Source organism: Onychostruthus taczanowskii, unplaced genomic scaffold, assembly GCF_017590055.1.
Source record: "Onychostruthus taczanowskii isolate IOZ18803 unplaced genomic scaffold, ASM1759005v1 scaffold207, whole genome shotgun sequence".
Classification (NCBI taxonomy): domain Eukaryota; kingdom Metazoa; phylum Chordata; class Aves; order Passeriformes; family Passeridae; genus Onychostruthus; species Onychostruthus taczanowskii.
The window spans coordinates 58,040-80,964 of NW_024499318.1; the positions used below are offsets into that span (position 1 = coordinate 58,040).

At 50.8% G+C, this 22,925-nt stretch overlaps 4 protein-coding genes across 4 annotated transcripts; all 4 read left to right on the forward strand.

Moving 5' to 3' along the window:
* The first annotated feature begins 5,763 nt into the window (after positions 1–5,763).
* On the forward strand, positions 5,764–6,054 carry LOC121335691 (putative small proline-rich protein 5). The gene has a single exon (XM_041404065.1). The coding sequence runs from the start codon at positions 5,764–5,766 to the stop codon at positions 6,052–6,054; it is 291 nt and encodes a 96-aa protein (XP_041259999.1).
* Positions 6,055–8,769: 2,715 nt separating this feature from the next.
* On the forward strand, positions 8,770–9,117 carry LOC121335694 (sperm mitochondrial-associated cysteine-rich protein-like). The gene has a single exon (XM_041404068.1). The coding sequence runs from the start codon at positions 8,770–8,772 to the stop codon at positions 9,115–9,117; it is 348 nt and encodes a 115-aa protein (XP_041260002.1).
* A 2,358-nt stretch (positions 9,118–11,475) lies between these two features.
* On the forward strand, positions 11,476–11,760 carry LOC121335640 (sperm mitochondrial-associated cysteine-rich protein-like). Its single transcript, XM_041403991.1, has one exon. The coding sequence runs from the start codon at positions 11,476–11,478 to the stop codon at positions 11,758–11,760; it is 285 nt and encodes a 94-aa protein (XP_041259925.1).
* A 3,746-nt stretch (positions 11,761–15,506) lies between these two features.
* LOC121335659 (keratin-associated protein 5-5-like) lies at positions 15,507–17,232 on the forward strand. The gene is made up of 3 exons (XM_041404016.1): positions 15,507–15,596; positions 16,174–16,317; positions 16,507–17,232. Exons 1-3 carry the CDS (start codon positions 15,507–15,509, stop codon positions 17,230–17,232), a joined length of 960 nt encoding a protein of 319 aa, XP_041259950.1.
* Positions 17,233–22,925: the final 5,693 nt, after the last annotated feature.

The window sequence follows — 22,925 nt, forward strand, 5'->3', positions numbered from 1 at the left end:
TTTGGATTACTCTGGTGCTTTCCAGTATCTAAAGGACAAACTGGAAATTAATTAAAGCAAAGAATGGGATTTGGGGATGAATGGGAGACAGCAGGCTGATCTTTCATAAGAAACCTCGGGGTTATGCTTTTAATTAATTTTAATTGCTTTTATAAACCTGACTGCTTTATTAAGCTCCTTTGGAAAACATTCAGGGGCTGAAAGTATTAAAACATCCCTGAAGAAATTTAGGAAAGGACAGAGAAGACAGATTTAAACTGTGAGAGGAAGGAGCGGCAGGATCCTCTTCCAGCTCAGCATCCCAGATGCCTTTTGCCTCCCTGAAATCCCAGCAATCCTCGGCAGGGAGTTGGGATGTGCACAGAGGATTTTCCTCATGCTCAGGAAATTGGGCCTGGAGGGAGCAGAGGACATGAGGAGGGAGGAAGGCAGAGAAATTTATCTTTATTTTGGGCACCTGCCTTTGGAAGTGGATTTTTCCGGGGCTCTGCCACCAGTCCTGTCTGTGCCAGGGCCCCTCAAGGCTACGAGATTTTTGGGATTCTTGCCAAGATGCCTCTTGCTGGTGTGGGATATCCCAGCATCACACAGAGCATCTGCTCCTCCAGGAGCATCCTGGGATGCAGCCAAGGAAGAACAGGGAACTGGCTCAAAAAATAGCAGGGAATTGGCTCAAAAAAATAGCAGGAAAATGGCTCAAGGAAGAACAGGGAAACGGCTCAAGGAAGAAGAAGGAAATGGCTCAAAAATATCAGGGAAATGGTTCAAGGGAGAAGAAGGAAATAGCTCAAGGAATAGCAGGGAAATGGCTGAAGGAGAGGAGGGAAATGGCTCATGTGGCACAGCAGAACCAGAGGCCAGGGCTGCTGTGGGGACTCATGGGGGTGTTCAGATGGTCCAGGCTCATCCAGCACTGTGGGAACGAAGCCCCAAACTGGGTGAACTGGGCGGGCAGAAAGGCAAATCCCACTGGGGCATCTGGGAGCGATGGGACCCGTGCCCTCCCTGTACCTAATGCCGAACCTCTCTCTTTCCCAGCTTTCCCAACCTTCTCTCACCCAGCCCAAAGATGTGCTCCCGTGAGAACAGAGGCTGCCACAGCTCCGAGAGCTCCTCCTGCCACGGCGGCAGCTCCTCCTGCCACGACAGCGACCGCTCCTGCCACGGCTCCGAGGGGGTCGTGTGCCACGAGGTGACCCCGGTGCCGGACGTGACCCCCGTGGTGGTGCTGACCCCGCAGTGCCCGGTGGCCACCGGCACGGGGCAGGTGCCCCTGGCCCAGGTTCCGTGCCAGCAGCAGCAGCAGCAGATCAAGCAGCCGGTGCAGTGGCCGCCGCAGCAGCAGCAGAAGTGAAGGGCTCGGAGCTGCTCCTGTCCCCTGTCCCTGAGCTTGGACAGGCCCTGCCTCATCCCTCCGGCCCCTTTCCCTCCTCCTGGGAACCCCAAGTGGCATTAGTGCGGTGGAATTGGGATTTGTTCTTCGTTCCCTGCTCCTGTCTCCAGTAGCAAAGGTGTGATATTGAATTAAAACCTAAAGCTCATCAAACGTGCTGGCGTCCTGGTGTTTTTCCACTGGTTTTCCTTATCTTTGGCATCGTTCCCAAGCCTGTCTGGGCTGAGGGGAGCTGCTTTCCACAGCTCCCTGCCCTTCCCATGGCATTCCAGTGGCTGGGGTGGCTCAGCCCTGCAGTCCCCACACCTTGGGCACCTGCCAGGCTGATTTCAAAAGCTGTCTGGGGCAGAAGTTGCAGATCAGCCTCTCTGCAATCCCAGTCCTTGGCTCGGAGCCTCAGACCCTCACGGGCACTTTGTGAAGGGTTTGCAGTTTGTCCATGGCTGGTGAGAGCAGAGCAGGCTCTATCCTGGAAATCTGGGATCCCTGATCTCCATAAAGAGGAGGACATGAGCAGAGGAAGGACCAGGTCATGCCCAGTGTCCCTTCTGATCCCTATAAAATGGAGAATTTGGGGTTAAATTGGTCTTTTCTGCGAGGGAACTCTCTGCTTTGAAAATCCCATCAGGAGTCTGTGTTCCTTGCAGGAAATCCCAGAGGAACTGAGGCTAGAAAAGCTCTCCAAGACCTTTGAGTCCAACCTGTGCCTGATCCCACCTTCTCACCCAGCCCAGGGCACTGAGGGCCACCTCCAGGCTTTACCTGGACACCTCCAGGGATGGGCACTCCAAACATCCCTGGGCAGCCCTTTCCAAGGCCTGACCACCCTTTCCATGAGGAAATTCCTCCTGATGTCACCCCTGAGCCTCCTTTTCTCCCAGTTGAGCCCCCCCAGGAGTTCTCCAGACCCTTCTCCTGCTGCCCCAGCCCCTTTCCCAGCTCTGTTCCCTTCTCTGGATGCACTCCAGCCCCTCAATGTCCTTCTTGAGTGAGAAAAAAAACATTCCCATTTCCTCCTGAGGTTTTAACTGACTTAAACCATTAAAGTTCTGAGCCCCCCTTGTAGGTGTGAAAGGGAAAAAAGGAATTTTAGATCTGCAGTTGGATTTCTCACTGCCCCAGACCTCATCAGGCCGATTTCTGTGGGGGCCAGGGGCTCTGTGGGATGAGAGCAACACTGTGTGTAATGCACAAGACATTCAATTAGCCAAGGGTTTGTGCTGAACCTTTGAAAGGAACAAGAAAGGTACTATTAGCACTGGTTTTATTACTGCTCTTAATTAAAATAACGAGGAGCCTCAATGCCAGGTGTGAGGTCGGTGATTGCAGGAGCAGGGAATGAACATCAGGGTTGGGAACGTGCGGCTCCAGTCTGGCACGGGGACATCCAGGGGTGCCAGTCCCCATTCCCAGCACTCCTCACCCACCCTGTGCCCACCCACCCAGCCAGACGAGCGGCTCCAGGCCGGGTTTGAGTCTGCCTTTGCGGGAAGGGCAGATAAAATCTCCAAGGTGAATCCTTTCCAAGCAATCCAAGGTTTCACCTACGCTGCCGGCTGAGCCGGAGCCATCCAGGCTGCGTCACTTCATGGAAGGAAAGACTTGGCAAGGGCCTGAGGAGCAGAGACAGGGAATCTCTCCTGAGCTGGAGTTGTGTTATCTCCACACATATCTGCGGAGGGAAGCAGGAAAAGCTGCAGCAATCCAGCAGCAAATTGTCCCCAACTTCTCCTCCCACAAAGGCCACAGCAGCAAAGGTGCTGAACCCCTGCAGAGAAATATTCCAGGGAAAGCCTCTCCCTCTTGCAGCAAGAACAGGTGGGTCCAGGCAGAGCCAAGTCAGGTGTGCAAACACGGATAATTTTCTGTAACTGTTCCAGACTGTTGGTGAAACCCCCTCAGTCAACCACAGGGAGTGGCAGCGCTGCTGCTCGGCTCCAGCTGCTCATCCCAGACCTCAAGGAGCTCATCCCACCCCTCAAGGAGCTCATCTCACACCTCGTGGAGCTCATCCCACACCTCATGGAGCTGGAAGCTTCCACAATGAGCCACTCCTGGAGAATGGGGGCTTTGTCCTCTCATGCCCTCAGATGTTTCTGTTTCCTGCCCCACTTCCTGATATTTACACCTAACACCGGGTGGTTTTTTTCATTTTTCCCTCCTCACCTCTCTCAGGTGACAGCAAATCTCCTCCCATACATGGGCAAAAATCCCTGAAGTGCTGCCTGATCACGGCCTGACCCAAACCTCGCAGGGAGGTGTTATGGGTTCGTTCTGTGCACCGGGATAAGGCAGCTCAGCTGTGAGTGCTCCAGTCTGAGGGATCCCGGTGAGTCAGCAGAGCATCACCCCAAATCCCTCGTGCCTCACTCCTAATCCCCAGTGCCATCCCAGTGTTGACACATTCCTGCCTTTTATGGGACAAGAAGATGTAATTGATGGGTCGGATGGGCATGACTTGTACCCAGGCATGGGAGACCAAAGTTCACCCGTGATTCACGGGAAAATCCAGGTTCTGAAGTGTCTCCTACATCACATTGTTGTGTTTGTGTCTCCATCCCTGTCTCATCATCCTTGAAATCCTACCGGAAGTGCTGGAAGCAGGACAGCAACAGCAGCACTCCGTCCCTGCTAAAATAAAAAATTCTGGGTAGGAAATCAGAAGGGAAAATAACCAAAACCCCTCTGTGAGGGTGAGCAGGGCTTGGGCCATCCTGGAGGTGTCCAAGGAATGCCTGGACCTGGCACTCAGTGCTCTGGTCTGCTTGACCAGGTGGGGGTTGGTCAAAGGTTGGTCTTGGAGATCTTTTCCAACATCAGTGATTCTGGAAATCTGGGATTCAGCTCACCCCAAACCACCTTGTCCTGGCAGTTGATACTACTGCCCCCAAGAGCACAATGCAAAACCAAACTGAAACAGCGTCTGAAGCCTCAGGCTGGGTTTGCTTGGCCAGGTTTTGGTGGATGGGGATCCACAGAGATGGCAGAACCTGTGGGCCATGGACAGGAACCCACTCTGGGGCAGGTTTGGTGGCAGAACTTGTGGGCCATGGACAGGAACCCACTCTGGTTTGGTGGCAGAACTTGTGGGTCATGGACAGGAACCCATTCTGGGGCAGGTTTGGTGGCAGAACCCATGGACCATGGACAGGAATCCACTCTGGTTTGGTGGCAGAACTTGTGGGCCATGGACAGGAACCCACTCTGGGGCAGGTTTGGTGGCAGAACCCATGGACCATGGACAGGAATCCACTCTGGTTTGGTGGCAGGACCTGTGGCTTTGGTGGGCACCTGGAGGAGAAATCCTTGCTGGGCCACAGCGGGCAGGCAGGTTGGAATGATCACTGAAGGACAGAATTGGGCTAATGCAAACCTCTCATCAAGATATCCGGCCCCCTTGTGCAATTCCCCTGCAGAATTCCTGCCCTAAACCTAATCCTCAGGGATTAACATCAATAATTTTTATTTTTTCACATGGAGGTCGATCACGTGGAGCTTCTGGTCCATGTGACCCTGAGGAATTTGGGATTACAAACACCTCGTCTGCTTGATCCACGTTGTCCATGAGCAGATCCATTGGTCACTTCCCGTGAAATTCCTTCCAATCTCCTTCATAGGGAGGCAAAGGAATTAATGAGCTATTAATAATTACAATGCTAAAAGCACAGAGCATCAAAGGGAAAATACGGGAAGCTGAACACAGCGGATAGAAATGGGCTGGGATCTGTAATTAGGGATGCCTCATGTCCCAGATAACCCTGTGGAAAAGTATAAAAGGTTTCCCATCCCAGTTTCCTTCACTCGCTGCTCTGCTCCAAAACAGCTCCATCCCCACTGCTGGAAGGGTGAGTCCAATTTTTTCTCTTCCCCTGGAGTTTCTTTAGGAAACTGGAAGTTTTTCCATGAGTTTGGGTAAAATTGGAGTGTTGGACACTCCCTCCTCACCTCTGGATCTTAGTTGTGCTGGAGACCAAGTTCTTGATACCCACAAGAGCAAATTACTAAAACAAATTACAATGAAGGCTTTGAGCAGAGGCTCAAGGCAAACCAAAATAACAGAAAAGGTAGACAGAGGGTTTTGTGGAAAAGGGGCTTGGAGGTTTCCAAGCAGGAGGAACCAGAAGATCTGGAGCTGCTCATGGGAAATTGATGTTAGGACAAATTTTTCTCTGGAAATCAAGTCCCATCCAAAAAGTTTCTGGGTTTAGTAAGGGATTAAAGCATCTCCCAACAACACTGACCCCGCTTTCTCACCCCTCAAGAACTGGAAATTAGGAAGAACATGGGGAATCCCAGAACAAATGTCTATAAGCTGGTGCGGGCTGTGACCGTTCCTCTCTTCCCTCCAGCTCTGCCACCTCTCCAGGAAGATGTGCTCCCGCCGGTCCTGCCACAGCCACGAGACCTCGTGCCATGAGTCCCACTCCTCCTGCCACGACTCGAGGCCCTCGTGCCACTACACCATCCAAAGGCAGCCTGTGCAGAAGTTCACCTACGTGACGCCCTGCTGCGCTCCAGTGCAGCCCTGCTACCCTCCAATGCAGCGTTACTGCCCCCCCATGCAGCCCTGCTGCCCCCCAGTGCAGCGTTACTGCCCCCCGGTCTGCCCCCAGGCCACCAAGAACATCTGCAAGCTGCCACCGTCCTACCCCAAGTACTGAGGGCACACTGGATGGCTCCTGCCTTGGATGCTCTCCGTGCCTGAAGCTTCAATCGATGGCTCTTTATTCCCATTTTTAATTTGACCCTCGAATTCCTTGTCCGTGATTAGAATTGGGTTCCTGGTTTTGCTCTAATTTGGTTTAATTTGCTCGGCACGTAAGACCCGGCTCAGGTTGCTTCCCATGAAGCTGGGAATGATTCCTGCTGCTTTTCACCCATCTGACAGCCTCCAAAACAATAAAATTTGATTTCCAAAAGTAAAAGAAGTTCATGGTCTGTTTATTCTTTGATGTTTTTTCTTTAGAATAATTGTTACCTCTGACTTCTTGGTCACCACTTCTTGCTCTTTTTCCCTCAAGCTGGTCACAAAATGCCCTAAAATTTCAAAATAATAAAAGCCAGCTATTCCAGAGGCATTCCTGGAGCAGCTAAAGGCTCAGGGAGCTCACCTGCACCCTATTTATTCACATATTGATACACAGAATAAGTATTTATACATTTATATCCCGGGAGGGTGGCACAGGTGATTCCATGGATGCCTGGAAGTTTCCAAGGCCAGGCTGGACAGGGTTTGGAGCACCTTGGGACAGTGGGACGTGTCCCTGCCATGGCAGGGGTGGCACTGGAGATTTTTAAGGTCCCTCCCCATCCAGCCCGTTCCAGGATCCCACTGGAGGGAACTGAGTCCCCTCCTCAGCAGCTCCTCACATTTCATTTGTCCCTCTGACTCAGAGTCACAAACATTTTGAGGTGTCTAATAAATGCAAATAAGCACCTCGTGGCTTTTCCTAGCCCTCCTTCTTTCACTGAGCTCCAAATTACTGTTTTCAGTGACAATTGCAGGCACTTAAAATAAGCATGAAATCTCTCTGGACTTTTGACAACCTCAGACTTTCCTTATCTCCCAGTCCAGCTGAGACACCGGTTCCAGAACAGGCTCTGTGGCTGCATCAGCTTCCCCAAGAGCTCAGCAGCCAGACTCAGCTTGAGTTAATAACCCTGAGAGTTGAATGAGGTGATCTTTAATGTCCCTTCCAACCCAAGTCTCTCCATGATTCCCTGATTCCATGGATTCCTCCTGCCTGACGGAGAACTGACTCAAGGGCCTCCCCCAAAAAGGAGTTTAATCCACCCAGATGAAGCATTTCTACATCACAGCAGCTTCCAGAAGACTTCAGATTTTCCTACGCTCTAAACTATTTTCCTAAAAGCTTTTGGGTTTCTGAAACTGGCAAATAAAATAAAAAGATTCATAGAATCGTAAAATAGTTTGGGTGGGGAGGGACCCTAAAGATAATCTCACTCCCTGACCCCTGAGTTGTTCCTGTGGCTCTAACCTGGATAAAAGTCACAGGAAAGAGACAATCACCCATTTTATTGTCCTAAAACCTTGGGCTGCTCTGAGAGAAACTTGGGACCAAAGAGCGAAATGGGGGAAAGAATAAAAATTACAAAACCGCTTAAATGAAACAGGACCCCACAGAAACCTGGGTTGGCAACAGATAAAATCCTCACACAAACCCTTCCTGGTGAGGATTTGACACCCCCTCCATCCAGGAGGAGCGGGAACAGGAAAATATCATGGCACAAACAAAAAACCAGCTGATGGTTGGGAAACGGAATGGAAAAAATTGGGATTTGGGACGTCGTTCTGGCGTCACCTCCGGAGTTGAGGCGTTGGGTCCCAGGTAGTCACCAGGACCTCCCTCTAATGAAGTTCTTGGGAGTTGTGGCTCTTAATTACAGTCCCTTGTGTCAGGGGAAAAAAACCTATCAATCAAAATGTGACTCTGCCATGGAGAACCAGGGGCAGCACACGGGGAAGGAGTCAACTCTGCGGAGTTGATGCAATCCCAGTTGCCCAATGACAAATCACTTAATAACTCCAGGGATAGGTTCATTTTTGCCACGGGAATATGCAACTGCCTCCAAAATTCCCTTCTAAGCAGATTGGGAAATTCCTTGCTTATTAAAGTGCTGAGAAAAAAGTCATCGTTGGTTTTTTCCTGACTGCATCAAGTCGGAAATGCTAAAAACGAGACACAGGAGATAAATATGAATATGAGGTTTTGTGTCAGCATTGCCAAGAGGTGTCTAATTCCCAGGACAACCCTTTGGGAGATATAAAAGTCCAGCATCCCCTGTCCATCCTTCACTCAGCATCAGCTCCCCGAGCTCTTCCTCTTGCTCCAGCCAAGGGTGAGTTGGATTATGTTGATTTATCTACTCTTGAGCAGCAGAGGTTCACAGAGTTCTGTGTTTAGACCTTGCCTTTGTCTTAGAAATTCCTTATTTTTGATGGCTGGGTGTCTGAACAGGTACAAGGAGTGCTTGGTTTGCTCACGAGTGGGATGGCAGAAAGGAAGGGGCAATTGAAGGAGCAGCTCTACAAAGACAGGGAGTCTTTGGAAGCCAGCAAGGAATCACTCCCAGACTGGCAGGAGATGGAGGCAGAGAGAGCTCAGACAAGTCAGAGCAGTTTTAGAAGAAAATTCTACCTTGAAAAGCCAACAGGAGCATCTTGAGAGGGAAATAACCATCAGAGCCACACCATCATGGAGTGTCCTCCAAAAGGAAGGGTCACCATGTCCTGAACATCCCAAAACAGAGGGAAACATTTCCCATCCCAGTCCCAAAGAAGAGCCAAGGAGGGGGCAGCTGTCCCAGCCTGACCATCTCTCTCTTTCCTCCAGCTCTGCCAGAACTCCAGCACGATGTGCTCCCGCGGGTCCTGCCACGACTACGAGTCGTCCTGCCACGGATCCCGCTCCTCCTGCCACAGATCCTGGTTCTCCTGCCACAGATCCCGCTCCTCCTGCCACGAGCCCGAACCCTCCTGCCGCTACATCCAGAGGCAGCCGGTGCAGAAATGCACCTACGTGACGCCCTGCTGTCCCCCCGTGCAGCGCTACTGTCCCCCTGTCCCCTGCTGTCCCCCTGTGCAGCGCTACTGTCCCCCTGCCCCCTGCTGTCCCCAGGTCCCCTGCTGTCCCCAGGTGCCCTACTGCCCCCAGTACACCAAGAACATCTGGAACCTTCCACCGGCGTGCACCAAGTACTGAACAGGATCCAGCCAGAGCCGCCAGCTCCTCCCTTGGACACACCGACCTCGGCTCATCTCGTCCACGCTGAAACCCCTGGGTCTCTGCCATGTGGGGATGAAATGCTCCCCTAATTAACATTTATGGTGTCATTCTTGCTAATTATTCGGGAAATGTCCTTTTCTAATTATTCAGGGTGTAGTTATTTGTTGGGAATCTTTCTCTGTCTTGCACTTCTGTTTCAGACTCATCTAGGTGTGGGAAACAATAAATCTGATTCATGAGAACCTCGTTGCCTTTGAATTCATTTATTCTCACTTTCCTTGATTTTTTTGGTAATTTTTTCAGGAGTTTCCCATTCAAATTACTTTGTATTTCCAAAGTATCCCAAAATTTGGTGGCAAATAATTCCCACGTTCATTTGGGAATGAATGGAAGTCAGTAAAGGAAAGGGGGACATGGTCAAAGATTGGACTCGATGATCTCAGGGGGCTTTTCCCATCTCAGTGATTCCAGGAAATTAAATGGAAGGGGAATAAGTAGGTCACATTGCTCCTTCTCAATAAGCAATAACTTACTCTGAGCTCTATTTCAGACCTTGGATATAAATTTTCAAATATTTGAAAACCTCTGAGCCTCTGAAAACAGAAGGCCCAAATTCCTGTGAAAGAACTGTGAGCAAAGGATGATGGGAACTCTTCTGAGATCCTGTTTTCCTGAACAGGCCCTGAATTTGAAAGGTTCAGAGATGTTTTTTGGGTGGTTTTGGAAGGCTCTTGAGGAGGTAGAAAGATTTTGGAGAGCATCAATGTGGACAAAAGGAGAACTGTCACACAAGCTCCCACTTTATCACCTGGGCAGCTGATGATGGCCCTCACCTGAGTCACCAAACGTCCCTGAGGAATTCCTGCCATCCTCTCTTGCTCCACAAAACTCCCCACGAGGAATTGGCTGCATTTATCCTGGGGAACAGCTCTGGGACACCCCAATTTGGGAGATCTTCCCTTCCCAGTCAATGAATTGCTCTAATGGGCAACATTTTCCCAGGCTGAGGAGTTTCATTTTCTTACATTTCAAACTCTGAGTCAAACAGGGCCAAAAATCCAGCTTTAGTGCCCAAACTTCCACCAGTAGTGACAAAACCCAGTATTTGCTCAAACTTCAGCTCCTCTTCTCTGAATCCTTTGGTGAGGTCAGGTGAAAAAAATGTGAGGGATTGCGGAAGGAAAGAGAAGCCAAGGAATGGGAAAATTTAATATCCTCAAACCTCATACAGAGCACAGGGTCAGATGTTTTTCTCTTTAATAACTTGTGATTCACGTGGAACAACCTGATGGGATCATCCCAATCATCTGCCAAGTTGAGGGACACGTGAAGAATCAGGAACATTTTATTTCTTGCCAGCCCAGGGAGCCGAGGAGATCCCGCCGGATTTTCCGGCGTTGTGCCATCCCCAGGAATTGCAGGCGGTAATCCCATTTCCTCTTGGCACTCAACAACAGGGGAATTAAAACCCTGAGCTGTCACCTGTTCCCAACGGGAGACCAACCCCCGGAGTCAGCGTTTCTGAGACTTTTCTGTGCCTGATGCAATCCCGGGTGTCCCTCGTCCCTAATTAGCACCCGTCACATCAGTGTCAGTCTGCAGGAAATGGGAGAGAGCTGCCCTTCCAAAATCCCTGCCGTAGGAATCTCGGGCAGGACGGGACCCGGTGTGTCAAGGAGGGAACACCTAAAATCAGGGGAAGTGCAAACATCTGCGGGATTGAGCACAGAATTAATTAAGGTGTCATCGTGAGGAGGTGCCTCACACCCCAAATGACCTCGGGAGAGGATAAAAGGTCCCTCAGCCCCGTCCTCCGCAGTCACTCGCCTTTGCTTCCAGAAACTTCTCGCTGCAGCTGAAGAGGGTAAGACCAACTTCACCATTTCTGTTCTTTAAACCTCCACGAGGGGTTTTTATGGATCTCGTGGCAGCTGGGATTTAGGGAAGTGCCTCCTGTGTGTGCTGAGGGAGGGAGGGGTGGGAATGGCAGATGGAGGACAAGGATTCCTGGGAATCCTGGGAAAGCTGCAGCCCCCCGAGGGATCCTTGGGTGACACAAATGCTGCTGGAGCTGGGGCTTGGCAGATGGGCTCCTGGGGCTCCAATTGACACAGGGACCTGATTTCAGACCCCAATTCCCAGAGCACTCCCAGCAGACCTGGCGGGATCCAGGGGGTGTTGGGTCTGGATTAGGCAGGTGAAAAAAGGAGAGAAACAGTTCACAGGAGACATCAAGAAAAAATATTATTAAAAAGAAAAGGGGGGATATAAGAAGAGAGCCAGAGCCTCCTCTCACCACATTGATCCCAACAGCTTTGCCAGAACTCCAGCACGATGTGCTCCCGCGGGTCTTGCCACGACTACGAGTCGTCCTGCCACGGATCCCGCTCCTCCTGCCACGGATCCAGCTCCTGCCACTCGAGGCCCTCGTGCCACTACACCATCCAAAGGCAGCCTGTGCAGAAGTTCACCTACGTGACACCCTGCTGCCCCCCGGTGCAGCCCTGCTACCCTCCAGTGCAGCGTTACTGCCCCCCGGTGCAGCGTTACTGCCCCCCGGTCTGCCCCCAGGTCACCAAGAACATCTGCAAGCTGCCACCATCCTACCCCAAGTACTGAGGGCAGGATCCAGCACCAGGATGCACCAGCTCGCTCCTCGCCCGCAGCTTCCCGCTCGTCCCAGTGCTTGTGGCTCTGCAGCTTTGTCACTTCTCTCCAAGAAAAACCTTCTGAAACTGCTGGAGGTGGTGCAGTTTCAGGATGAAACCTCTCGGTTTAAGGAACTCTGAGCTGTTTATCTTTCTTCTGCCAACGCTGGGAATGGTTCCCTACTTGCTTTGCTGCTTCGTCCTCCAGCAAGACAATAAAAATGGTGTTTCAAGCCGACCGAACAGTCCCGGATGTTTTCAGTCACTGCTCCATTAAATGGGCTGGGTCGGTGGGCAGGAGGGGCACTGAGGGGTTGGAGTGTGGCAGAGAAGGGAAGGGAGCTGGAAAAGGGGTTGGGGCAGCAGGAGAAGGGTCTGGAGAATTCCTGGTGGGGCTCAGCTGGGAGGAGGCTCAGGGGGGACATTAGGAGGAATTTCCTCCTGGAAAAGATGGTCAGGCCTTGGAAAGAGCTGCCCAGGGAGGTTTGGAGTCGCCATCCCTGGAGGTGTCCAAGGAAGCCTGGAGGTGGCACTCAGTGCCCTGGGCTGGGTGACAAGGTGGGGATCAGGCACACGTTGGATTTGGTAGCCTGGGACCTCTTTTCTCTGGGATTTCTCTGGGATTCCATGGTGGTGTGGTGGCATCTCTGTTTTCCTGTGGGTTTGGAATCATAATTTAATCCCTGGAGCAGGAGGAATGCCAAGAAAACGTGAAATCCATGGAAAATACCTGCAGGGCTGGGAGGAGCTCGTGGGGTGAATTCGGGGGGGAAACAAACCTTGCCCTCGGCTCAGCAGCTGTTGAGGTTCAGGTTTCCACCTGGCCTGCATGTTCATGTTTTCCCCACGTGCTTCTGCTTTCAGAGCCACTGCTATTTTTGGAACCAAAATAAAATCAAATCCTGCAGGGTTTGGAACATGGAACAGCCTCAATTAACCAGTTTCTGCAGTGTAAAATAAGTGAAGGTTTCCCCAGCATGATTCATCCCTCATCACCCATCCCTGGCATGGAAAACAGCCTGGAATGAGCTGAGTGCTGCAATAGCCACTAAATGACCACTTGGTCAATAAGCAATTGGAATTAGTTATTTATAGGTTCTGGAGAAAATGCTCATTACACAGGAATGGGTTAAAAAGGAAAAGTTGAGGTCGGGACACAGACCAATGGATGATTCACCTGCCTGGGGGTTCTTGCCCTTGCTAAGAAGTGGCTCAGCTTCACAGGAGCCTGAAAAAAAACCATTTTCTTACTCATTCCTGCCCTGCCTGCAGGTGGGAATTGAGTTAGTGAGGTTTCACAGCCACAGCAGTGCTTTGGTCTTCAAGTAGAGACTTTCACTTCCCTGTGCTGCCCCAGCTTCCAGCTTTCTCCTCCACCACTGACCACGGCAAGTTTTATTTCCTTTTCCAAATCTGGAGAAGGCCATAAAGTTGATAAGGAGCCTTTCCCCCATGGACCAGGCTGGGAATGTTGGGAATGTTGAGCCTGTGGAGACCCCAGAGCCCCTCCAGGATCTGCAGGGGCTCCAGGGAAGCTGGAGAGGGACTTTTCCTCCTGAACTGCACGGACAGGACACAGGGAAATTATTTCAGAGTGATGGAGAGGAGTTTAGGGTGGGATATAAGGAGGAAATTTTTCCCTGGGAGGGTGGGGAGGCCTCGAAGAACCACAAACATTTGGCAAGAGAAATCCTTTTCTCCAGATGGCCTGAAGGGACATTTCTGCTCTGCTAAGGACACGGTGGATTCCACAACCTGGACAAACTGTGAGGAAACCCCCAGGGATTAACGGTGAGGAATTTGCCTCAGGAATGTTTTCTTGGATCTCCAATCCAAACAAACAGAGCTCTACTTCTCTGGGCATCTTTCAGAGCCTGCACAGTCCTTTTACTCAAAGCAAAATATAATTGAGACATTTTTATGGCCCTAATTTGAATATTTTCCTCTGTGAAATCGCTGTTGGATCTATGAATCCACCTCGCAGAGCTTTAAACTCCTCAGGTGTTCACATCCAACTGCAACAATGGGGTTTTTTTGGCTCAGTGGATGAACCCATGCACCAAATCCATACAAAGTCAACAAAAAACGGCCTCGTTTTGGCCAAACTCTCTTCCGCCACCTCCCTGCTCAGGAAGTCCCACATTTCTAATGCTGGAGTTTCTCTGGAGACTCTGGAATCCCCTGCGCAGGGGCTCAGCAGGGTGCGAATGTCAATCACTAATTAGGAGATAATGGGTGGGACCCGGCTCAAGGTCATTAACAGAGCTGAAGCCAATAGGAAATTAAGCTCCGAGGGAACAGGAACGTTGACCTTGGGATGGCCTTGCCTGGAGAAGTGGTGACTTCACAGTCCTGTGAATTCCTGGAAGCAGGACCAGCTTCTCAAATTGTGACGTAGCCAAACATCAAGAGCCGAACTGAGGGGAAACGGAGGATTTGCGTCACCAGGAGCCAAACAGAAGGTTCTGGTGGCCCAAAGTGTCCTCAACATCCAGAATTCGATGAGCAAACACAGCCTAAATCTCCCCTCCCTCACCCCAGCAGAAGTGAGGGGTCTCCAGGGATGCACGGGGTCCTTCGGTGCTCAGCCCCCGTTTCCACCCCTGTGGGTGACCTCAGACACCAAACATTTCCCCTGACGGAGAGCGATCATTTTTTAATAAAGTCGTGGTTTAATTTGAGATCCCCGAAATGCCCAGGACATCACACGGAGCTTTTATGCAAAGTAGATATTAACATCCGTCATTAATGGCTGATCACAACGTGATCATTAACATCAGCACTAATCGCTGCCAGCGGGTGACTGCGAGCTGAGCATGGAGTTTTTCCAGAATTAACATCCGTGGGTGGCTCTTCCATTACTCCAGGGCATCTTGGAATCTGAAAAGAATTGAATAGGAATTTTGCAGATCAAGTTATGCCCAGCATAAACAGGATGCAAAACTTCCAGAGCGGTTTTGCATTTTGCTTTTATCTAAATGCACCAAAGAGGAATTGGAAAAACGCGGGCTCCGATTTGACCAGAAACCCGTTCCAAATTTCCACAATGTATTTGCAGTGAAAATGTTTGATATTGGCAAGGCCTTGAGCCTGAGAGAGCTCAAGGAGAGTTTGGACAATGACCCCGGGCATGGGCTGGGATTTTTGGGTGCAGGGCCAGGGGTTGGTCTGGATGGCCCCTGTGGGTCCCTTCCAGCCTGGGATATTCCATGATTCTATTCCCAAGTGTTTTCCCATGCACAGATGCAATGAGGGATGGGACTTCAAGAACTTTCTGGGCTTGCCCTTCTGGTGGCCCCAGAGAAGGACTTTGGGCTCCACCATTTCTGCATTCAGACACAAAGCACGGGACCATGGAATTGCACTTCCTGGAATTCTATTTTAAAAATCATATCAAGGAGCAACTGACATCCAGAAGCTTCTGCACGCCTCCGGAATCCACTGCATCTCAATCTTAATTAGGATTTTTATGTCAATTAATCATTTCCATGAAGCAGCCTTACCATATGCAAAGCAAGCAGAAACAACACCTTCGAGCGTCCCACAAGAATTAACTCGACATTAAAAAATTGTAAAAAATTCACACAACAAATTGATAATAACCCAAAATTGAAGGGTTGGTCAAAAGCCACGAGGCAAAGACTAAACACATGAAGGCCCATTGGGTGAATAAGTACAGGCTTAGTGCGTAAATCACAGATTGCTTGGGGGTACCTCATGTCCGGCAGGACAACTCCGACCTCAATAAAAGGTCTCCAGGTGCCCCTGCTCCTCACACAGCTTCAGCTCTCAGCAAGAACAAGAACGGTGAGTGCTCCCTACCAGGGATCCTTGGTTCTCATTTGGCTTTGGGCAAGCGATGAATTGAGGCTGAGTTGTTGTGTCTGATCTCTGTAGGGCGTTGGGCCAGATGGACCTTCAAAGGTGCCTTCCGACCCAAAATGTTCTTTGGTTCTATTTCTTTGTGATGCCATGGATTTACGGTTCCAAGGTTTTGTGGATGGGTTTGTGGTTCCATGGGTTTACGGTTCCAAGGTTTTGCAATTCCATGGTTTTAGTGTTATGGGGTTCCATGAGCTACAGCTCTCCCTGAAATCCAGATTTTTCTGAGGCTGTTGATCTGTTGACTCTTGGAAAAGATGGAGAGAGCACAGTGGAAAATGAGCTGCTCAGGGTGGAAATTCAGGGAGGGAACAATGTGGATGAGCACAGTACAGGCAGCTCCCAGGAGAGTACAAATATCTCTGGGACAGAGCAACAGTTGGTTCGATTCCTGTGAGGATCTTGGGTTTCCAACTCAAGACAAGAAATAGGAAGCAGGGTGGGATAAGGGCCTGGGCAGTGTGGAAAGATGAGTTGAATCTCAAAGTCCTTTGTGTTCCAGGTCCTCACTCCGACCACCCTTCGCTCCTCTCCCAACACCATGTGCTCCACTGGATGCTGTTCCACGGGATGCTGCTCTGTCGTGAAGAGCAAGACCGTGTGCTGCACCCCCTGCAAGACCGTGTGCTGCAGCCCCTGCAAGACTGTGTGCTGTAGTCCCTGCAAGACTGTATGCTGCAGCCCATGTAAGACTGTGTGCTGCACTCCATGCAAGACTGTGTGCTGCAGTCCATGCAAGACTGTGTGCTGCAGCCCCTGCAAGACTGTGTGCTGTAGTCCCTGCAAGACTGTATGCTGCAGCCCATGTAAGACTGTGTGCTGCAGCCCATGCAAGACAGTGTGCTGTGACCCATGCCAGCAGTCCTGCTGCTGCGATCCATGCCAGAAGCCCTGCTGTGACCCATGCCAGTCCTGCTGTGACCCCTGCCAGAAGCCTTGCTGTGACCCATGCCAGTCCTGCTGTGACCCCTGCCAGAAGCCCTGCTGTGACCCGTGCCAGTCCTGCTGCGATCCATGCCAGAAGCCCTGCTGTGACCCGTGCCAGTCCTGCTGCGATCCATGCCAGAAGCCCTGTTGTGATCCATGCCAGTCCTGCTGTGACCCCTGCCAGAAGCCTTGCTGTGATCCATGCCAGTCCTGCTGTGACCCCTGCCAGAAGCCTTGCTGTGACCCATGCCAGAAGCCCTGTTGTGAGCCATGCCAGACTGTCTGCTGTGACCCATGCCAGAAGCCCTGCTGTGACCCGTGCCAGTCCTGCTGTGACCCGTGCCAGAAGCCTTGCTGTGACCCGTGCCAGTCCTGCTGTGACCCGTGCCAGAAGCCGTGCTGTGACCCTTGCCAGTCCTGCTGTGACCCGTGCCAGTCTGTGTGCTGCACCAAGGTGTGCCAGAAGTCCGTGTGCTGTGTCCCACGGCCCTGCTGCAGCCCCTGTGGGTCCCTGTCCTGCTGCTCCTGCGTGGTGAAGAAGCCCGTGATGGTTTGCTGCACCCCCGTGAGGAAGTACTGCACCCCCTGCATCCCCATCCAGCAGTGCTGCGCCAGCCTCAAGAAGTCCTGCTGAGCTCCAAGAATGGGCACAAGGAGGTGAAAAGCTGCTCGTTTGCCTCTGGTTCTCATGGTGATGGAGCCAATTCATAGCGATTTTCTTCTTCTTTCCAAGCTTAAGCTGCTGCTTCTTTCTGTCCTTTAGTTATCGATTGTCTTTAATTATTGACTGCCTGAGTTTACTGCTCATTGTATAAGGCATTAGATATTAGTGGGGTGTTAATTCTCCTCTTGGTGTTTGGGAAACCTTTGGTGTCACTTTGGTGACCACTCTTCATTTCCTCTCTTGACTCGTAGACAATAAAACTTGGCATTAAGCAAAACACAACATTTGGTCTTTTGGTTGTTCTTACACAGCTTTGCCCTTAATTTGTCACCTTGCCCAGAATTTGTCACTTTGCCCAGGATTTATCACCTTGCCCAGTTCTTGTCACCTTGCCCAGGATTTGTCACTTTGCCCAGAGTTTGTCCTCATTCCGGCACCATCTGTGCCTTTGGCCAAGGTCCTGGGTGTGCCCCAGTGGGGACACAAAGAGCTGTCCAAGCTCTTGGCACAAATTAGGTCATGTCTGAAGCAAGTGGAGCATTCCTGATCTTCTGGAATGGGTGCCCAGAGGAGCTGTGGGTGCCCCTGGATCCCTGGAAATGTCCAAGGCCAGGTTGGAGGGTTTGGAGCAGCCTGGGACAGTGGGAGGTGTCTCATGGCAAGGGGAGGAATGGGATGAGCTTTAAATCCTTTCCAGCCCAAACCATTCCTTGATTCCTCCTTGCCCCTCCTGAGCATTCACTTCAGCTCAGAATTTACTACAGAACGGAGAGCTGAAGTAATTAAAACTCAAAGGGCAAGGCATAACAGCATCACCTGAAAACACAGCACTCCATAAATCAGAGACCCCCTGAATATCCTGACTTGGAAAGGATCCACCAGGATCATGGAGCCCAACTCCTGCCCCTCCACAGACACCCCAAAATCCCACCCTGTCCCTGAGAGCGTTACCCAAATGCTCCTGGAGCTCTGGCAGTCTTGGGGCTGTGCCCATTCCCTGGGGAGCCTGGGCAGTGCCCCACCACCCTCTGGGAGAAGAACTTTCCAGAAATAACCAACCTAGACCTTCCCTGGCACAGCTCCAGCCATTCCCTCAGATCCTGCCCCTGGTCGCAGCACAGAGATGGGAGCTGCCCCTCGGGAGGAAGTTGTGGACAGCTGTGAGGTGCACAGGAGCTCACCCCTGACCTCCGAAGGAGTGTTCCAATAGGTACCAGGAGGAATTCACTACTCACTGGACAGCAGGCAGCATCTTCTTCCCACCACCATCTTCCAAAAAGAAAAGCTTAGAAACCCCCTGAAATCGTTGAATTTTTACGGGAGCAGAGTGTTTCCCCTGTGCATTTCAAGCCGAGAATGAAACCTGGGGTTGGCATCCAACCTAAAAGCCTCATTCCTAAAATAGCAAACCCGTGAGTCAATGATACCTTCCCTCCCTGGCTGGGACTTTCTTTGCTATTAAAATGCAGGACTCAGCTCGGAATTGCAGGTCTGGAGAAAATGCCCGGAGCTCTGGCTTGATTTGCTTCCTCCAACCTTCACACGCGACACCTGCATTAAAATCATCTTCTCTACGTGTTTGACTCTCTGAAAACATTGCTTGGGTCTTCAGGAGGGTTTTTATTTATTGTAAATTAGGCACAATGTGTGGGCAGAAGGATATCCCAGATCAGAATATTCAATAAAGTGCTTTCTCTTTAGAGAATCTTGTGAATATTCATTCCATCTTTGAATCACGGGATGAATTGCATTGGAAGGGGTGTCAAAAACCACCTCGTTCCAATACCCTTGCCACGGACAGGGACACCTGCAGCTAGACTAGAGCTCCATCCAACGTGGCCTTACCCTACACTGGAAAAGCCACAGGAACAGATTCACAAAGGTCTCAGACTCACAGAACCACATTGGAAGTTTCCAAAAACATCGCAGGATGGGGCGTGGCCTATAAAACGAACTTTGTGGGGATATTATTTCTGACCCAAGTGCAGGTTAAATGGCGTTGAACAGCAGTGAAAATGCTCTAAATATTGACAGTGGTGGGGTGGGATATTGGTTTAGACAGGTCGCAGGATAGGGCGTGGCCTATAAAACGAACTTTGTGGGGATATTATTTCTGACCCAAGTGCAGGTTAAATGGCGTTGAACAGCAGTGAAAATGCTCTAAATATTGACAGTGGTGGGGTGGGATATTTCTTTGGACAGGTATAGATGGAATATTGGGAAGAAATCCTTGGAAGAATATCCAATCCTGTGAGGGTGGCAATGCCCTGGCACAGGATATTCCATGAGTATCCCATCCCTGGATGTGTCCAAGGCCAGGCTGGATGGGCTTGAAGCAGCCTGGGATAGTGGAAGGTGTCCCTGCCCATCCAGGAGGGTTGGACTGGATGATTTTGGGGTTTCTTCTGACCCAAATCGTTCCGTATTTCTATGACTACAATACCAAGATCATCTCGGCCATCAGGACAGCAATAAAACCCGATAAAAATGCGATGAATGATTGATTCAAGGGAGATGTTTGAGGGTTTGCACAAGGAGGATGTTGCTTCCTGCAGGCAACTCTTGGTTATTATTGAGTGACCAAAACAATGCTCCCCTGGGGACAATTCCTGAGGGGCCACCCGACGTCACAAGAGGTCATGGTCACATCCTGGAAAGGCAGATCCTGTTCCAGTCACCAGGGATCACCTGCCACCACGTCAGCCTCACAGACAGAGTCTCCTGGATGTGATGGCAGCCTCTTTTTGCCATGAATTGGTGCTGCCTCAGCATCCTGGAATTCCCATCTTTTACCGGAGGCCCCTCTCATCACATGGAAACACCATCAACATCTTCTAACGTGGAGCTGTCCCTGCTCTGCATGTGACCACAGTTCCTCACTCAAATGTGATCACCACAAGTCTCCTCAGTGCCAGAAATCTTTGGGATAATGTCAGAAAATAGGATGTGTGGAACGAACATGGGGAAAATCCCTCCCGTGTGCACTGCTGCTTTGAAAGCTGCTTTCATTTAGACTGAACCCATCCATTCCATGAATGAAAATTTTAAAAATCTTAATAATAGAACAAAAATTACGAAACAGGGAGTGTGAGGACCCAGCACCCTGAAGGGAGGCCCAAGAGCAAGACTGAGAAAGGGGAAATTTCAGCCTAAACTTTGACAACAGAGGCAGGAAAAAAAGGATTCCCACTGACCAAAAAATTTCCACCGGCCCCCAGAAATCCCGGCCAAGGGCAGAGGGGACACATGAGCAATGACAACTCCAAGTTCCAGGCATGGTTGTCCCACTGCTTCAGCACCTGGCTCCCCCCAGGCACATTGCTAAGCGCCCCTGTGTCCCAAGGTCATTCTTTGGGAAGGGATGGGAATACCTCAGAGCTCCCTCCCTCCGGTGCCATTAACGCAAATCCATTAGAAAATTTGCATCTGTTGTTCCTCTGGAGGAGTAATTATGGGACACAATTGAGGTGGTGAGCAAACAGAAAGAGGCAGAGATTAAACACCGGAGGAGGAAGACACGTGAGGGGATACACCGGGTGATCCACGGGGTCGGAATTGCCAAGGGATGCCTCATTTCCAGGGGAGGAGGCTTTGGAGCGTATAAAAAGGCTCCCCAGCCCAGGGGTCTTCATTCGCTCATCTCGACTTCTCCTCTCCTCCCTCCACTGCTCAGCAGGGTAAGTTGGACTTTGCTACTTGTCTTGACTTTGGGACTCTCTTTCCGTAGGCTTCTCCAGGATTTTCTGGGCTGTCTGGTTTGGGACTAGAAGCTGCAGAAGATTTGGGTTCACGGATTGGTTTTGGGGACCAGAGATTGGTTTTGGGCTGCGCCCAGGTGGATTCTCTCTGGCAGAACCAGTGCTGGACAAAATGCCAGAAGCACGGGAGTCTGTCCTGGGATTCAGGACCCCAGGCACTTCCCCAGCTGGTTTGGGATGGATTTGGGGATAAGAATGCTTTAAGCTGCCTCAGCCTCTGGGAGATTCAAGCAGAGAAAAAGACAAACTCTCTCTTTCCCTTCCAGCTTCGCCTCCACTCCCATCACCAAGATGCCCAACGGATGCTGCGGTGGCGGAAGTAGCTACACCATGTGCTGCTACAGCAGCCCCAAGTGCTGCAAGAAGCCGATGTGCTGCAGCCCCATGCAGTGCTGCAGCCCCTGCTGCTGCACCCCCTGCTGCATGCCCATGCAGTCCTGCTGCATGCCCTGCTGCTACACCATCAGCAGCAACAACAGCGGCTGCTGTGGCGGCAGCAGCAGCAGCAGTGGCTGCTGCGGCAGCAGCTAAACCCACCCGGCTCGTTCCCTCTTGGATACGGATTTGGATATGGATAACACCCCAAAAGCTCCTCCTCCTGTGCTTAGAAGCTGTAGAACTCCTCTTCTTCTCCTGCCTTCCCTCGCCTCGTGCTTATGGTGTGCCCTGAAGCCGCCGCCCAGCGAGTTCCTCCTGTGAGCGCTGGCGCTGCTCTTCGTTCTCCTCTTGGTGTGTGGGATATTTCACTCTTTTCATCATGTTTTGCTTCAATCTTTCTGGAAAAAAACAATAAAATCTGTAGTTTGTGACCCTGCAACCTCCTGGTGTTGAGCTGTTTGTTTGCTGGTGGATCCAGAGGGTTTTGTTGCGCCTTTCATCTTTTCCTGGTGTTTTTTCCCCAGTGTTGGGATTCTTTTGTCTCCAAGGTGTTCAGTCAAATAAAATCAGGGCATCTCTGATGGTAAATGAATTCAAACTGGAGTTTCTGGCACCTCTGGGAGCAATATTTGCCCTCTCTGTATAAAATAGCAGAGAAATAGGAAGAGAATAGGAGAAAAAATGGTTGTGTGGAGATCTCACAGCAACTTCCAGGATATGGAGTGGCTCCAGGGAAGCTGGAGGGGGACTTTTCATCAGGAACTGCAGTGACAGGACAAGGGGGAGTGGGGTCAGACTGACAGAGGGGAAATTGAGGTCAGATATTGGGAAGAATTCGTTCCCTGTGAGGGTGGTGAGGACCTGGCACAGGTTTTCCAGGTAATTTTTGGTTGTGCCATTCCTGGAAGTGCCCAAGACCAGGCTGGACAGGACGGAGCCACCTGGGATAATGGAATATGTCCCTGCCCATGGCAAGGGGTGGAATAAATGGATTGTTAAGGTCCCTTCCAACCCAAACCAGTCTCTGGTTCTATGAAAACAACTCACAAAACACAGGAATGTTTTCAGGAAGAGTCTGACACAGACACATCCCAGACAGCCAAAATCTGCCTCAGGACCCACAGCCAGTCCCTGCAGAGAGTCTGACACACCGAGTTACCAGACAGGGAGCTGAAGTTGTAAAACAAATGCTGAGGAACCTCTGCTGCCTTCAAGGGTCGGTAGGGGTTCTACCAAAACATGAAAGTTCTGCACTGTCGTCCTTTTAATGAATTTAATGCCTTTTTCTGACTTGTTTCCACCCCACTTCAGTCCCTTGTTTGCATTGTGATCCACACCCCACTCCCCAAAAATGATTTGGGTAATTTGGTTCCACTAGGAGCTGGACACAACCCACCAGGGTGGGAAATGCCCACCTCCATCTCCCTTCTCACAGGTGACAATGGAAAATCTCCCTCAGGAGGCACAAGTGAAGTGCATCCCTTTGCTTCTGCCCCATTAATTCCTTGTAAATTAATAAATTGATCA

Bases quoted from the DNA above. Each gene is read 5' to 3' on its own strand.
- LOC121335640 (XM_041403991.1), top strand. From the start codon at position 11,476: ATGTGCTCCCGCGGGTCTTGCCACGACTACGAGTCGTCCTGCCACGGA.
- LOC121335659 (XM_041404016.1), top strand. From the start codon at position 15,507: ATGTCCGGCAGGACAACTCCGACCTCAATAAAAGGTCTCCAGGTGCCC. The intron at 15,597-16,173 runs GTGAGTGCTCCC...TTTGTGTTCCAG, and splicing joins TCTCAGCAAGAACAAGAACG to GTCCTCACTCCGACCACCCT. The intron at 16,318-16,506 runs GTGTGCTGTAGT...AGCCCATGCAAG, and splicing joins GCTGCAGCCCCTGCAAGACT to ACAGTGTGCTGTGACCCATG.
- LOC121335691 (XM_041404065.1), top strand. From the start codon at position 5,764: ATGTGCTCCCGCCGGTCCTGCCACAGCCACGAGACCTCGTGCCATGAG.
- LOC121335694 (XM_041404068.1), top strand. From the start codon at position 8,770: ATGTGCTCCCGCGGGTCCTGCCACGACTACGAGTCGTCCTGCCACGGA.